The 15,394-nt window shown below is 43.0% G+C and overlaps 1 protein-coding gene across 1 annotated transcript in view; it reads right to left on the reverse strand.

Moving 5' to 3' along the window:
• Positions 1-15,394, reverse strand: part of LOC124555796 (WASH complex subunit 4) — a 187,502-nt gene that overhangs the window by 162,809 nt on the left and 9,299 nt on the right. Inside the window, exon 3 of the mRNA XM_047129858.1 lies at positions 11,763-11,928. Within this exon, the coding sequence (XP_046985814.1) occupies positions 11,763-11,928 (166 nt within the window). The remainder of the gene's footprint in view (positions 1-11,762; positions 11,929-15,394) is intronic.

Raw genomic sequence — 15,394 nt, forward strand, 5'->3', positions numbered from 1 at the left:
CATTGACGAATCTCTCTTACTTATGAAGAAAAGTGTACCTATAGCAACAAATGCAGCCAATAGCAAGTGAAAAAAATTATGAAATTTCACATGTAAAAAAAATTATTTTGTTATGTTTTTCAAATTCCACTACTATGAGTGTGAATCCTAAATCCTTCCTGGTCACGCTGACAAAGTTTTATGAATTTATTTGTAAAAGCATAGACAGTTGAAATTAAAATGTCCTGTGGTGCCTCTCCTGCTCCAGGTTGCTCCAAGTCAGCACATGGGATCGCACTGGAGACAACACGGTGTCGAGTGCAGACTCCTGATGAAAGCTAGCCCACATGTGCTAATAACAAGGATCCCAGAGCAAATGCACCAAGGAAATCAAATATTCTTTTGGCAGTGGTGGGGCCTTAGTATGGCAGTATTGTGCTGCCAAAACTAGTCATGTAATACAATAAAGACATTCTCGAGATACAGCTATGGTGGTACTTTTCCTCAGATATATCGTCAGCCGAAGTCCCTTGTCCAAGCAATATTCTTATAGTGATATTGATGCCAGAGATGAGATATAATTTAAAGAGAAGTAAAAGTATACGGGTCTGGCCAGTACACAGGTTGGAGCAGATAAGGGGTCTCCCAGAGCACACCTGTGGGGAGAAAAAAAAACCTATGTCTGAAGCCCCCTCCCCTCCCCTGGAGACTGCTCATTAAGCCACAACTAATTAAAACACAACTGAAGGAAGCCTGTTTAATAAACCACAGGGCTCTGTTAATGGTTGTCAGCTCCACCATAAAAATATTTCACATTCGCAGCAGCAAAAGTTGTTCCTGACTGGTGGCACCAGTAAAAGCATACATATCCTGTCCAATCCACAGTTTTACAGCTGTCGGTGTAAATGATGGTAGAAACCTGATACTCCTGAAGAACTTACAATGGAAACACACCAAAAGGTCCTAGGGCAATTTAAACTTCAGGTTCCTGAACAGATTAGTCCTAATTCATGGTCTGGGTACTAACCAAAGGGGTTTGCACCGGTAAACATGGAAAGTACATTCTAAGGAGGTTTGGCACAGGTCCCACCAGAAGGCCTCGAGGCCCATTCCAATTGACAATCTGACCCAAGGGCTGATGTCAGGGTGTTAATGACCCTTGTATGCAGAAAGAAGTTAGATGATTAGGAAACTGTTGGACGGTGATTGCATAACTGAGCGAGAGTTGGTGCTGTTGGAACTAATGAGGGAAGATACCTGCTTTGGCAAGCAGACTGTCTACTGAACGGAAGGCACCAGTAGCTAGTCTTACTACATGATGATGGATGGGGCCCAACAATTTTGAAGCTGAAGGTGTCACCAAGACATAAATGTAGCAACCGTGGTGTGATCATGCCATAAGCAGAACCTGGAAAATATGGAGAAGAATAGTGCAATATGCATGCAAAAAGACTTGGGCAAGGAGGCAGGAAGTATTAAGCTTTTCATATAGCTAGTTGTTAACTGACGAATATTGGGTAGCAATGTCAGCATTTTATCAAAGAGGAGTCCCAAAAATCATGACTGTGCAATAACAGCCAAGCACTGGGTACTCAAATAGTACTCTGAGTCGAGATGGGATATGGTATGTACACAGAAATGCATAACTCGCTTTTCTGTAGGAGAGAATTGGAAGCCATGGGAAAGGGTCACAGTGAAGGTCCTTCGGATGGGACCTAGGAGCTGGTGTTCAGCAAAGACTACAGATTGGAGAAACAGTGCGAGGGCAACCAGTGACCCAATGGAGGTCACTAGTCCATTGATGGCAATGACGAAGAGTGAAACATTCAGTATGGAGCCCTGTGAGATGCCATTCTCTTGGGCCTGTGTGATGTGCCAACTCTAAGGTGATGGCAAAGGTACACTATTGCCAGTTGGTTTTTCAAAAAGCCCAATATGGTAAGTGGTCCATTGAGAAGTGAAAAGAAAGTGACAGGGTCGCCAAAAAGTGGTCACTGTTATAAATATCATCATGCAGTAACCATTGTAGCAAGGTCCCAAGATTGGGTGAAGAGAACTACAGTCAATGGCTGAAAAGGTACCGTAAATGGCACTAAAGTGTATAAGAGTACTATCATTGAGAGGAGACAGACCAAGATCGAAAAGAAGTTGGTCCATCAGACGGCCTCTATCAAACAAAGTGGTACTACCCAATATGCAGCAGTGTGCACTGAAATTACACAATTAGGAGAATAGCGAGCAGAATTGTTGGACCAAGATTGTCTATTCAAGGTAAACAGTAACCTACCTGGAGGTAAACAAATGTTACATATGAAGATTGCTGGAGTCATCTACACTCTCACTGCTATCACACTGTCCTGCTGGAATTTTTCAAAGTCCATTGGAAGGACTGATGGACACAAATGGATGCAGGTGATCAGACAGTATCCTTACGCAAGTGTCACCTGTCAGTCATATCTAGACGTATCAGGGGTCCCATATCACTCCAACTGCACACGCCTCACACCATTACATAGCCTCCACCAGCTTGAACAGACCCCTGCTGACATGCAGGATCCATGGATTCAAGAGGCTGTCTCCATGCCCATACACATCCATCTGTTCGATACAATTTGAAATGAGACTCAACCGGTCAGGCAACACGTTTCCAGTCATCAACAGTTCGATGTCGGAGTTGATGGGCCCAGGTGAGGCGTAAAGCTTTGTGTCATGAAGTCATCAAGGATACACGAGTGGGCCTTTAGTTCCAAAAGCCCATATCGATGATTTTTTGTTGAATGGTTCGCACACTGACACTTGTTGATGGCACAGCATAGAAATCTGCAGCAATTTGTGGAAGGGTTGCACTTCTGTTATGTTGAACAATTCTCTTCGGTCATCGTCAGTCCTGTTCTAGCAGGATCTTTTTCGGCCCAGCGATGCCAGAGATCTGATGTCTTACCAGATTCCTGATATTCAAGGTACACTCGCGAAATGGTCATATGGGGAAAATCCCCACTTCATTGCTACCTTGGAGATGCAGTGTCTCATTGCTCATGCGCTGACCAGAACACCACGTTCAGACTCATTTAAATCTTGATAACTTGCCATTGTAGCAGCAGTAACCAATCTAACAACTGAGCCAGACACTTGTTGCCTTATATAGGCATTGCTGACCGCAGTGTTGTATTCTGCCTGTTTACATCTCTCTGTATTGAATACACATGCCTATATCAGTCTCTTCGTATAAGGAAGGAAGCAGGACCGCACAACTCTGTATGCAAGTAAACAGAAAATAATAATGACAAATGAAACTAGTATCTTTGCAGCCATCTACAGACCTCCGGCCATGCTGCAGATCAGTTCATCACCACAACCAAGATTTCAGTTGCATATTGGTTGCCTTTGCTGACTCTCAACCACACTGTTATCTTGCAACCTAACCTTACAAAACAGATCTATCGGTCATCAAAATCTAGAGCTCATTTTCGGGACAAAATATTTAATAATATTTCAACACACAAATAACAAAAGTGTTGAATATATCAATGAAAAAAACTCCTGCAAGCATGAAAAACATAAAACAAATGAAGATAGAGCTGCTCACACAACATATGTAATTCTTATCATTTTGATTCCTGAAATTAACTTTATAACAACAGGATTGTCAATACAAAGCAAAAGCAAAATGTGAAGGACGGGCTGTCTACAAAATGTGATTAAATCGTATGTTAACAACGTGATGACCAATCTAGTTACCACTCATTCATTGGCTGCCTTCAACTTAACACAAAAGTGGGTTACCAACATCTATTGTTTACCACAAACTAACACAGCACGTGGTCATCCCTTTGTAAAGTTTAGCTGATTATTTCGAGCTTATTATAAATGACTTTCAAACATACTTTATGAAGTTTTTTTTTCTTTTTTTGTTGAAGTGGAGTTTCAGTAATGGGAAACAGTACAATGTAATAAACAAAAGAAAGGTTGTTCACATACACTGATGAGCCAAAACAATATGACAACCTGCTTAATAGCATGCTGCGCCACTTACAGAACTTAATACAGCAGCAATTCTGTACGGGTTTAGTGGCCAAGACACCAATATGAGTTCACTATCAAGTTCCTCAAGCCACTGTAGAATAATTCTGCCTTGTAACATGGAACATGGACAGTTATACTGTTGGGAGATGCCATCTGGCATAAAGAGATGGAGCTGGTCTGTAATGTGGTTAACACTGCCCACAGCTAACAGGATGCTTTTGATTACTACAGGCCCTATGGAAGCCTAGGTGAATGTCCCCCATGGCATTACAGTGGCTGCAATGGTTCAAATGGTTCAAATGGCTCTGAGCACTATGGGACTTAACATCTGTGGTCATCAGTCCCCTAGAACTTAGAACTACTTAAACCTAACTAACCTAAGGACATCACACACATCCATGCCCGAGGCAGGATTCGAACCTGTGACCGTAGCAGTCGCGCGGTTCCGGACTGAGCGCCTACAGTGGCTGCAATGGTCTGTCTCCATGGTACAGTGCATATTTCAAGCATCCATTTGTCTGGATGATGGCATAACCAGACATAACCTTTGGACTGATGTTTAAAGCTTTCCCGGCGTACTGATTGTTCCATAAAAACACAGGAGAATTGCCGGATGTCAGTAACGTCCTGCCACAACATTTCAGCACAGAGTCTTCTGGCCATCTTCAGGTGAGTACCACTGTAGTGGTACTGGCGAGTGCGTGCTGAGCTCTGCTATTTAAGGCCATACTGAGGTGACATTGCGCATGCACTGATCAGGGTGCATGTTCATAACAACTCTGCGCACTGCGCCTTGAGCCCTCCACAGTGAAAGCTTGGCGTATTGATATCAGGTCGATTTTCATCTTTATGCAGATAACTATGTCGACTACAAAGTTTCTATATTACCGGATTCCAAGCAGAGTTTAGCTGATAACCGCTATCACGATTGATGAGAGTCTCATTGTCAGACAATCTTATTTCCACAGATTCATTGATAATCAAGCTCCAAAAGTTTGATGTATGGACCAAAATTTGTGTGTCGTCGTAATTCATGGAGTGGTCTGTGGAAATATAATGTCCAGCGATTGCGGACTTGGTGGGTTGGAGAAGGCAAGTATGTCGTCGGTGTTCCACAATGTGTTCATGCGCAGTTCGTGTTGTTTGCCCTATATATGTTTTGCCGCATTCACACGGAATCTTGTAAACACCTGATTTACGCTGGCCCGGGTCATCTTTCACGGATCCCACCAGTGATGAAATTTTGGAAGGAGGCCGAAAGATGACTCTCACTTGATACTTTCTCAATATTCTGCTTATCTGTGAAGAAATATTCCCAATAAATGGTAGATAAGCAGTCGACCTGAAGGCCTCTTCCTCTTCCTTGTTCCGTCATTTGTAGGTCTGCATCAGTCTGTGCACTTGCCTAGTTGAAAAGCCATTCTACAGAAATGCTTTTTTCAGGTGTTCCAGTTCCGCTTGAAGACTGTCAGCATCAGAGATGGTATGGGCACAGTGGACTAAGGTTTTGAGAACGCCCATTGTTTGTGCTGGATGGTAGCAAATAGTAGCTTTCAGATACAGGTCTGTATGAGTGGGCTTTCTGTACACCACTACTGTATCTGTGCTAGCAAAAGGACTGAATTTTGCTCCCACACCTGATTTACCGCCACTAGTGGATTTCGTCAGTGCCATTGAAGAGGCTGTACGCCGTCTTGATACAGACGAAGCGGAGGAAGTTTGCCGAGAGTCTTGCCATGTGATGACCAGAGGTGCACCAATGAAGAGTAACATCTCACCCATGGAGAGGATAGCCCTCCGTAACTTACGAGCAGATGTGGATACACTAGTCTTAAAATCTGACAAAGGAAACACTACTGTCCCCATACCAAGGGATGATTATATTAATAAGATGAATGTTTTATTATGTGACTCAACATATCGCAAAATCGATAAGGATCCCACAAGCCGGGTGGTGCGAAAAACAGTAGAACTTTTATCAAATAGTTCTCTACTGAAGGAGGTCATCAAGAGACTGAAACCAAACAGTTCAGTTCCACCTAGGCTATATGGACTGCCTAAGATCCACATGGAAAATGTGCTGTTACGTCCAATGGTGAGTAATATTGGAGCAGCCACTTACGACCCAGCAAAATTTTTGGCATCTTTGCTGAAACCAGTGATAGGCAAGTGTGCACATCACAAAGAATTCCAGGGGTTTTTTCAGCCGACTTCAGTCACTACAGCTGAAAAGTAACGACTTATTGGTCAGTCTTGATGTGGTTTCTCTTTTCACAAAGGTGCCCCTTGTGGACTCACTACACCTCATTGGAAATATGTTTGGTGCAGACATTACAGCATTGTTTGAGCACACACTCTCTCCTCTACATATTTTATATTTAACAACGAATTTTGCGAACAATCTGACGGTGTCGTCATGGGGAGTCCTTTGTCTCCCCTAGTGGCAAATCTTTTATGGAAGATTTTGAGGACAGAGCACTCGACTCTGCCACTTTTAAACTGACAGTATTTTGGTGATACGCTGACGACACTTTTATAGTGTGGCCTCATGGTTTGGACGGTCTCCAAGAATTTTTACGTCACATGAACTCCATACATGAAAACATAAAGTTTACCACGGACACGGAGAAAGATGGTTGCTTGCCATTTGTAGACGTCTTGGTGCGACATAAGAGTGATGGCACACTTGTTCACTCAGTGTACAGAAAGCCCAGTCATACAGACCTGTATCTGAAACCTACTAGTTGCCACCATCCAGCACAAACAATGGGCATTCTCAAAACCTTAGTCCACCGTGCCCATACCATCTCTGATGCTGACAGTCTTCAAGCGGAACTGGAACACCTGAAAAAAGCATTTCTGAAGAATGGCTTTTCAACTAGGCAAGTGCACAGACTGATGCAGACCTACAAACGACGGAACAAGGAAGAGGAAGAGGCCTTCAAGTCGACTGCTTATCTACCATTTATTGGGAATATTTCTTCACAGATAGGCAGAATATTGAGAAAGTATCAAGTGAGAGTCATCTTTCGGCCTCCTTCCAAAATTTCATCACCGGTGGGATCCGTTAAAGATGAACCGGGTCTGCGTAAATCAGGTGTTTACAAGATTCCGTGTGAATGCGGCAAAACACGTATAGGGCAAACAACACGAACTGCACATGAACGCATTGTGGAACACCAACGACATACTCGCCTTCTCCTACCCACCAAGTCCGCAATCGGCGGACATTGTAATTCCACAGACCACTCCATGAATTACGACGACACACAAATTTTGGTCCATACATCAAACTTTTGGAGCTTGATTACCAATGAATCTGTGGAAATAAGATTGATGAGAGTCTCATTGTCAGACAATCATGATAGCGGTTATCAGCTAAACTCTGCTTGGAATCCCGTTATAGAGAAACTTCGTAGTCGACGTAGTTATCTGCATAAAGATGAAAATCGACCTGATATCAATACGCCAGGCTTTCACCATGGAGGGCGCGAGGCGCAGCGCACAGAGTTGTTATGAACGTGCACGCTGAGCAGTGCATGCGCAATGTCACCTCAGTACGGCTTTAAATAGCAGATCTCAGCACGTACTCGCCAGTACCACTACAGTGGTACTCACCTGAAGATGGCCAGAAGACTCTGCGCCGAAATATCGTGGCAGGACGTTACTGACATCCGGCAGTTCTCCCATGTTTTTATGAAACAACCTTTGGACTGTTGTGACAAGAAGTGTGATTCATCCAATTAGGCACTCATCCATGGTCAATTCCAAAAAACCAGTGCCCACTGCAATCATCATTGATTTTGTCGTTGGTTCAGCACAGAAACATGTAGGTGTTGTCTGCAGAGGAGGCATACATTCCAACAGTGTACACTGAGCAATGTGTTCCGAAACTCTTGTGCCTGAGTCAGCATTGTATTCTGTTGCCACATCTGCCACACATCACCACCTATACTGCTTTCCAGACTGAGCAAGCCTCTGACCTTTAAGTTATGTGATCAGTCATGGATGTTCAGCTCCTTGTCACATGGTCATAGTTTCACTGTCTCAACCACTCTCTACAGATGCACGCTACACTAAAATACAAACAGTCAATTAGATTCATCATTACCAAGATGCTCATTCCCAGGTGTTGGTGTGTAACAGTCTGCCCTTTATCAAAATCACTTATGACTGGATTTCTTCATCTGTGGTTCATATCATCAATAGAATGATACTACATTTGTCCCTGCTCTGCTTCCTACTTTTCTTGTCAAAGTTACATGCCTGCGACAAAACCAGGTGGCATTCAATCTCATGGTGGGCAGCAGTTCCTGGGTGGAGAAAATCCCCGACCTGGCTGCGAATCGAACCCAGGACCCTATGATCCAGAGGCAGCAATGCTAGCCACTAGACCACGAGCTGTGGACAATGATTTTAGGGAATGACTTATAAATTATACACAGGGGCTAAAATGTCTTTAGTAAATGATTTTGTTAAGTTTGTTTCATATTACTTTTTCTTCGACTGTAGCCATTTCCACTGTAACACTATCAATCTGCAGGCACTGTTTCTTTGTAAGTATCTTTAATGTTCTTTTACACAACATCCCGTATCATATCCAGAATGTCATTATTTTCATTATTTACTACCTGAGTTTCTGATTCAACTATTGAACTATACAAACTCTAAAAATCAATTACACGAGGTTTCAGGATTGTAGATAGATGACGACGACATCTTCTCCATGAAATTCTGACTGACAGACGTTCAGCTATCTTCACACTGTAAAACTCATATGAAGATGCCTGAAAATTTGTCAGATAAAATTTTATGGCAAGACATCACCATCATCTGGTTGCAATCCCAAAATATCCCACCTCGTGGAATACTTATTACACCAGGAAAACTTTAAAAATTACACAAAGATCACTCTTCATGTGCTTGTACATTTTTCTCTGTTGTTTATTAATGTGCCACCTACCATCTGAATAGGTGAAATGTGAGATTTAGTCAACATAAGTTTCTGTTTTATTTCCTTCATACTGTCCTTGCACACAAACACTTCTCTCATCAAATATTCACTGTAAAGTCTCATTTGCTCTTAAAAAATGTCCACACAGTTTTGTTTCATTCAGCATATTATATCATGTTAATTTTATTTTTTCTTCAAACTTGTGCCTTTTCTTTGATTGTTGCCTTTTTCTATTTGATTATTTGTTCTTTTGCCTTCTTTGTACTTGCAATATGTTTTGCTGTTTACATAATTATCACTGTTAAATTTGCTCCTTTTATCTTAGCCCGTATAATCTTCATTTTATAAAATGATGTACTTACTACTTACATTAATGTGATGTACTTCATGAGCCTTAAATACATTACCATAATTTACATTTTTGGTTTCCTGTCCGACGCATTTCTTTCTTTGTAGATTTTTGTACTCATTTTCATCTTACTATAGTCTAAGTGGCATAAGACGACACCTGACAACTGCCGTGGACCGGTTGTGGCAGCTTCACTTGCTTATCTGAACCAGTCACATCATGCAATTGTGTAAATGTCTCTATGGCAAGGCCGCAGGGTTGTCACAGTCCTATAGAAGGCTATTATCTCACCTGCAGCCATTCGCACTATGTACCTGAAAGCTGGCAAGAGTGCTACTAGATGTCAGGGATCTTCTTGTGCCATGACAACTACAGTATATTTAATTTCTAAAATGGTTCAGGACAATCACATACCACATTTTTTTTAGCTCCAAGATATGGGGAAGGGCAGCATCAGTTGTAAATTTTAATTTGTTTACTGCAGATCAATTTCAGCTACTGTGAGCTATCTTCAGTGTAGTTATCTCCAAGTCACGATGACTCTCACTGCTTGTTATCTCTACCGTCAATGTGACAACATTTACAATGAGTCATCTTGACTTTTGATACAACTGCACTGAAGATACACTATGTGAGCTAAAGTATCCGGACCCCTGGCTGAAAAAGACTTACAAGTTCGTTACATCCTCCATTGGTAATGCTGGGATTCAATATGGTGTTGGCTCACACTTAGCCTTGATGACAGCTTCCACTCTCGCAGGCATACTTTGTCAGGTACTGGAAGGTTTCTTGGGGAATGACAGTCCATTCTTCACAGAGTGGTGCACTGAGGAGAGGTATCGACGTCAGTCGGTGAGGCCTGGCATGATGATGGTGATTCAAAATGTCCCAAGATGTTCTATACGATTCAGGTCAAGACCCTGTGCAGGCCAGTCTATTACAGGGATGTTATTGTCATGTAACCGCTCCGCCACAGGCCATGCATTATGAAGAGGTGCTTGATTGTGTTGAAAGATGCAATTGTCATTCCCGAATTGCTCTTCAACAGTGGGAAGCAAGAACGTGCTTAAAACATAAATGTAGGCCTGTGCTGTGATAGTGGCACACAAAACAACAAGGGGTGCATGTGCCCTCCATGAAAACCACGACCACAACATAATACCACCACCTCCGAGTTTTACTGTTGGCACTACACACACTGGCAGATGACGTTCACCGGGCATTTGCCATACCCACACCCTGACATCGGATAGCCACATTGTGCACTGTGATTCGTCACGTCACACAATGTTTTTCCACTGTTCAACTGTCCAATGTTTACGCTCCTTACATCAAGCGGGGTGTCATTTGGCATTTACTGGTGTGATGTGTGGCTTATGAGCAGCCGCTCGACCATGACACCCAATCACCTGACCACGTTTGTAGTCCACGAGTTCTGCAGAGCACTCCATTCTACTCTCTCCCGATGTCTAATGACTACTGAGGTCGCCGATAAAGAGTTCCTGGCAGTAGGCGGCAGCAAAATGCGCCTAATATGAGAAACTTATGTTTTTGGGGGTGTCAGGATACTCTTTATCACATGGTGTAGCTACACAGTAGCTGAAATCTATCTGCAATACACAGATTAAAATCTATGACCGATTCTGCCCTTCCTCCTATCTTGGATCTCATTAACACAATTGTGGAGCATGCTGTTGCTGATGGTTTTTTTTTTTTTAACTGATTGATAAAATATAGTTACTTCCATGTTTAGACACACAAGTGGCTGGACACATCTGATGGCCTACCTAAACCCATTGCCTTATTCATCCAATGTAGTCTTTCACGGCCGGCGTCTTCATCAGTAAACACTTCCGGGCTAAGTTGCCATGGTCGATCTGATCTGTAGAACTTCTTCTCCCTGACGTTTCGTTCTCAACTAAGGAGAACATCTTCCGAGGCGAGTCGACGACTGGCTGCTAGGAGCTGGGGCCGCCGCTTATATGGAGATTGTAGAGGGCGCCACATTTCACTACTCCCAATTGTCTTTCACCCCAATTAGAACAACAGACATCCCAGAAGCTCTCACACGGCAGTACAGCATAAAATCACATTACCCACAGTAAACAGCCTTAAGGGTATGGCAAGATAAATAAGCTGATATAAACCTTAGCACAGCTATGCTTACAATCATCTCAGCCCAGTCTTGGAGTCTGGGAATAACAAGACAATTTGCATGCTGATTATGTGCCAACAGAAACTACCAGGAACATGACAACAGAGCCCTTTCCACAGTTTCTCTCAGTCACATAGTATTGAAACTCTCAACAAGAGAACAGATTTCTTACTGTTATTTATTGTTCCTGGAATAAATGGTCTTCTAGTAAGTCTTATTGTAAGCATACTACAAGACATAACTAACAATGAAAGATTCCTCCAAAAACATTTACATTAGGTACGTGAACAACATTAACATACCTCCTTCACCATAAAATAGAAGAGCATTGTAGTATTTGTCACTTGCATCAGCTTGCAGGCATCTCACTTCTTTGCACAATGAAGCAAATACAGTGACAACTTTATTCAAAACTTTGTTATCTGTATCAATAATTTGCAGCAATGATGTATTTTCATGTGGTGAAAGCTGGAAAATAATGAAAAGTCTGTCACTGTATGCTGATGGCAAAGTAAAACTAACTGCTCTGTTCAGTAAACTAAAAATGAAGTTTCTACCAAAATTAACTACATGAGATATAAATTGCAACTATGATCAGCATTTAGTTCACAAAGATTTTGTGCACTTTAAATCTTAAGATTACTGTTTTAGCACCCATGCTGCACTTGTTACAATATGCACTGCCCAATAAACATTAATGTGACAACCTGTAGAAAAGCCCGAGTAACCATCTTTTGCAGCATGGACTACTGCGAGGCATGGAGGAAGAGAGCGACGAGTTCTGGAAGGTGCTGACAAGGACATACTGCCATGCTGACACCAGTGCTGTGGCCAGCTGCACTACCTTTATTGGTTGAGGATCCAGGGTGCAAACAGTCCAATTGAGGTGGTCCCACAGATTCTCCATTGGGTTTACATCTGGGGAGTTTGGTTGCCAGGATATTACAATGAACTCATTCTGGTCCTCTTTTAACCATGTACATACACTGTGGGCTGCGCAACTCATTGAACTGTACTGCTGGTAGATGTCATTGAGCCAAGGAAAAACAAACTGCATGTAGGGATGGACATAATCTCCAAGTATAGATGAGTACTTGCGTTGATCCAGTGTGCCTTCCACAATTATGAGATCACTCGGGGAATGCCTCAAAAACATTCGCCCATTCGCCAGACCATAACACTCCCTCCTCCAGCCTGGACCCTTCCAATGACAGTTGTAGAGTGTTTTCTTTCAGATGTTTCAGGCCAATGCAACATAAAACACGATTCAACTAAAAATACTACCTACTGCCAGTCAATGCACGTCCAGCTGCAGTACTGGTGTGAAAATTACTGCCTCTGCTGTCAGTGAACAGCAGCCCACATAACTGCATGAACCAGGAACCCACTGCGGAGGACCATACGCAGCAACATTTGCTGAATGGTTGTTGAGGAGACACTGTTGGTAGCCCCTTGGTTCATCTACAGATGCTCAACAACTGAACATCTATTCACCTGTACAAATCTCCACAGCTGTTAATTATACATAATCTATGACCTGTGGTGAACCACAATTGCCTCAGCACTGGTTACGGATAGTGCCATTTTGCCCTGCACATTATACTTCAACCCTGGCAGCACACAAACAGTTCACAAAACTTAGCCATTTCAGAAATGCTTCCGCCCTTAGCCTGAAAGCCAATGATCATGCCCTTTTCGGCACCAGATAAATCACTCTGTTTCCGCATTAAGAAATTGACTGCACTGTTTTCCATGTCCCTCAGACACTTTCTATGCCCTTCACTGCTAATACTGCCACTGCTCGCGCACTCTCTCTCTCTCTCTCTCTCTCTCTCTCTCTCTCTCTCTCTCCCTCCCCATTCCTCCCCCACCCCTCCTGTGCGAAAGAGAGAGAGAGAGAGAGAGAACAGGCTCTTGCAATGTTCCTAATGTTCCTTCACTTCTGAAAAGTTTAGTTACGTTTAGTAATGTTGCCTAGTAAAGATAATATAAACAGAATATTGATGTATTGAGTACTTCCTCAGCAAAGAAACACTGCATGTTGTTTAGGTGTACCTCACGGGAATATTGATGAACAATTACTGTTCTTAGAATATGTAAATGATCCACAACATCAACTAATAAGCAGGAAGACACTCCAGATGTTCAGCCAGATGACTGGTGATCAATCCATAATCAAAAAATATATGTAAGAGTATGTGTTAAGAAGGATTTTAAGTGGAATGGGAACTAGTTATGGAAAATAAAAGATACCACACACAGATTCCTTGGAGGATTCTTTAAAATCTCATCCATTAAAGAGCAAACTTACGGAACCCTCATTTGACTGATTTTTGATTATTGCTCATCAGTCTTGGACCTTTACCATGTAACAATAAGGAAATATAGAAGACCTAAAGAACAGCAGTAGCTTGAGTATCACCTCACACACATTTTTATATGTACCATGTATTGTGAATATCCGTACTAGTGTCTTTTCTTGTCACAACAGAAAATATTTGGCATCTCTGCATTGCATTTAGGAAATATCTCTTGCTTTGAATATCTGTTTAGGTGTGGCTTCTGTCCAATACTTCTGTTTAGATACGTCTGATGCAACTGAATTCATGATACATTATCTGAGGTTCCTTTCTTTAAAATAACATAATACACCTCCTAATATTCCTTTAGTTTAGCAACAGTGTAGGAAAAGAGAGGTTGCTACTTACTTACACACACACACACACACACACACACACACACACACACACACACACACACACACACACACACACACGCGCGCGCGCGCGCGCGCGCGCGCGCGCACGCATGCGTGCATGCAGAACCGTGCACACGCTCACATCTCAGGCTGGAATGCGTCACGTGGGATGCAAGCAGCAATCTGGAGTGTGTAGGGAAGGGATAGCAGTGTACAGGTGGGAAGAGAGACGGACACTGTCTGGTGGAGTGTAGAAGGACTCTACTCCACTAGGTGCAGCATCACGAGGTTGTGGGGCAGGGAGATGGAGGGGGAAAAAAAAAAAAGAACAAAAAATGAGAGGAGTGGGGAAAGACGGGTGGATGCTGCAAATAAACAGGGTGGGAGATGAGAATGGGGGGGAGATGACAGGACATAGGGGTTGGAAACTTTTGGGTGCAGGCTGTGGGGACAGTATGTTACTGTTGGTTGAGGACAGGATAATTGTGGGAACAGAGAATGTGTTTTAAGGATAACTCCCATCTGTGCAGTGTAGAAAAGCTGGTGGTGGAGGGAAGGATCCAGATGGCTTGGGTAGTGAAGCAGCCATTGAAAACAAAAGAGTTATGTTCAGCTGCGTGTTTTGCCACAGGGTGGTCTACTTTGCTCTTGGCCACAGTTTGGCAGTGGCCATTCATCCTGGTGGACAGCTAGTTGGTAGTCATACCAATACAAAAAGCTTTGCAATGATTGCAGCAGAGCTGGTATATGACATGGCTGCTTTCAAAGGGGGCCTGCCCCCTAATGGGTTAGGATAAACCTGTGACAGTACTGGAATAGGAAGTGCTGGGCAGGAGGATTGGGCAGGTTTTGCACCTGGATCTTCCACAGGGATATGATCCTTGTGGCAAGGGGTTGGATTGGGAGTGGTAGAGGGATGAACTACGATGTTGTGGAATTTGGGTGAGTGACGGAACACCACTTTAGAAGGGGTGGGAAGTATCTCAGGTAGGATGTCCCTTGTTTCAGGGCACAATGATAGGTAATAAAAGCCATGGCGAAGGATGTGGATCATTTGTTCCAGTGAGTGGTGGTGCTAGTTGATAAAGGTGGCATGCCTTTGTGGCTGGTTTCTTGGGATGGTGGGAGGATTGGGGTTATGAGGGGAAATGGCTCAGGAGATCTATTTGCGGACTAGGTCGGGGGATAGAGTGCATCTATGAAGTCCTTGGTGAGACACTCAGCATACTGAGTAAG

This window comes from Schistocerca americana, chromosome X (assembly GCF_021461395.2).
Source record: "Schistocerca americana isolate TAMUIC-IGC-003095 chromosome X, iqSchAmer2.1, whole genome shotgun sequence".
Lineage (NCBI taxonomy): Eukaryota > Metazoa > Arthropoda > Insecta > Orthoptera > Acrididae > Schistocerca > Schistocerca americana.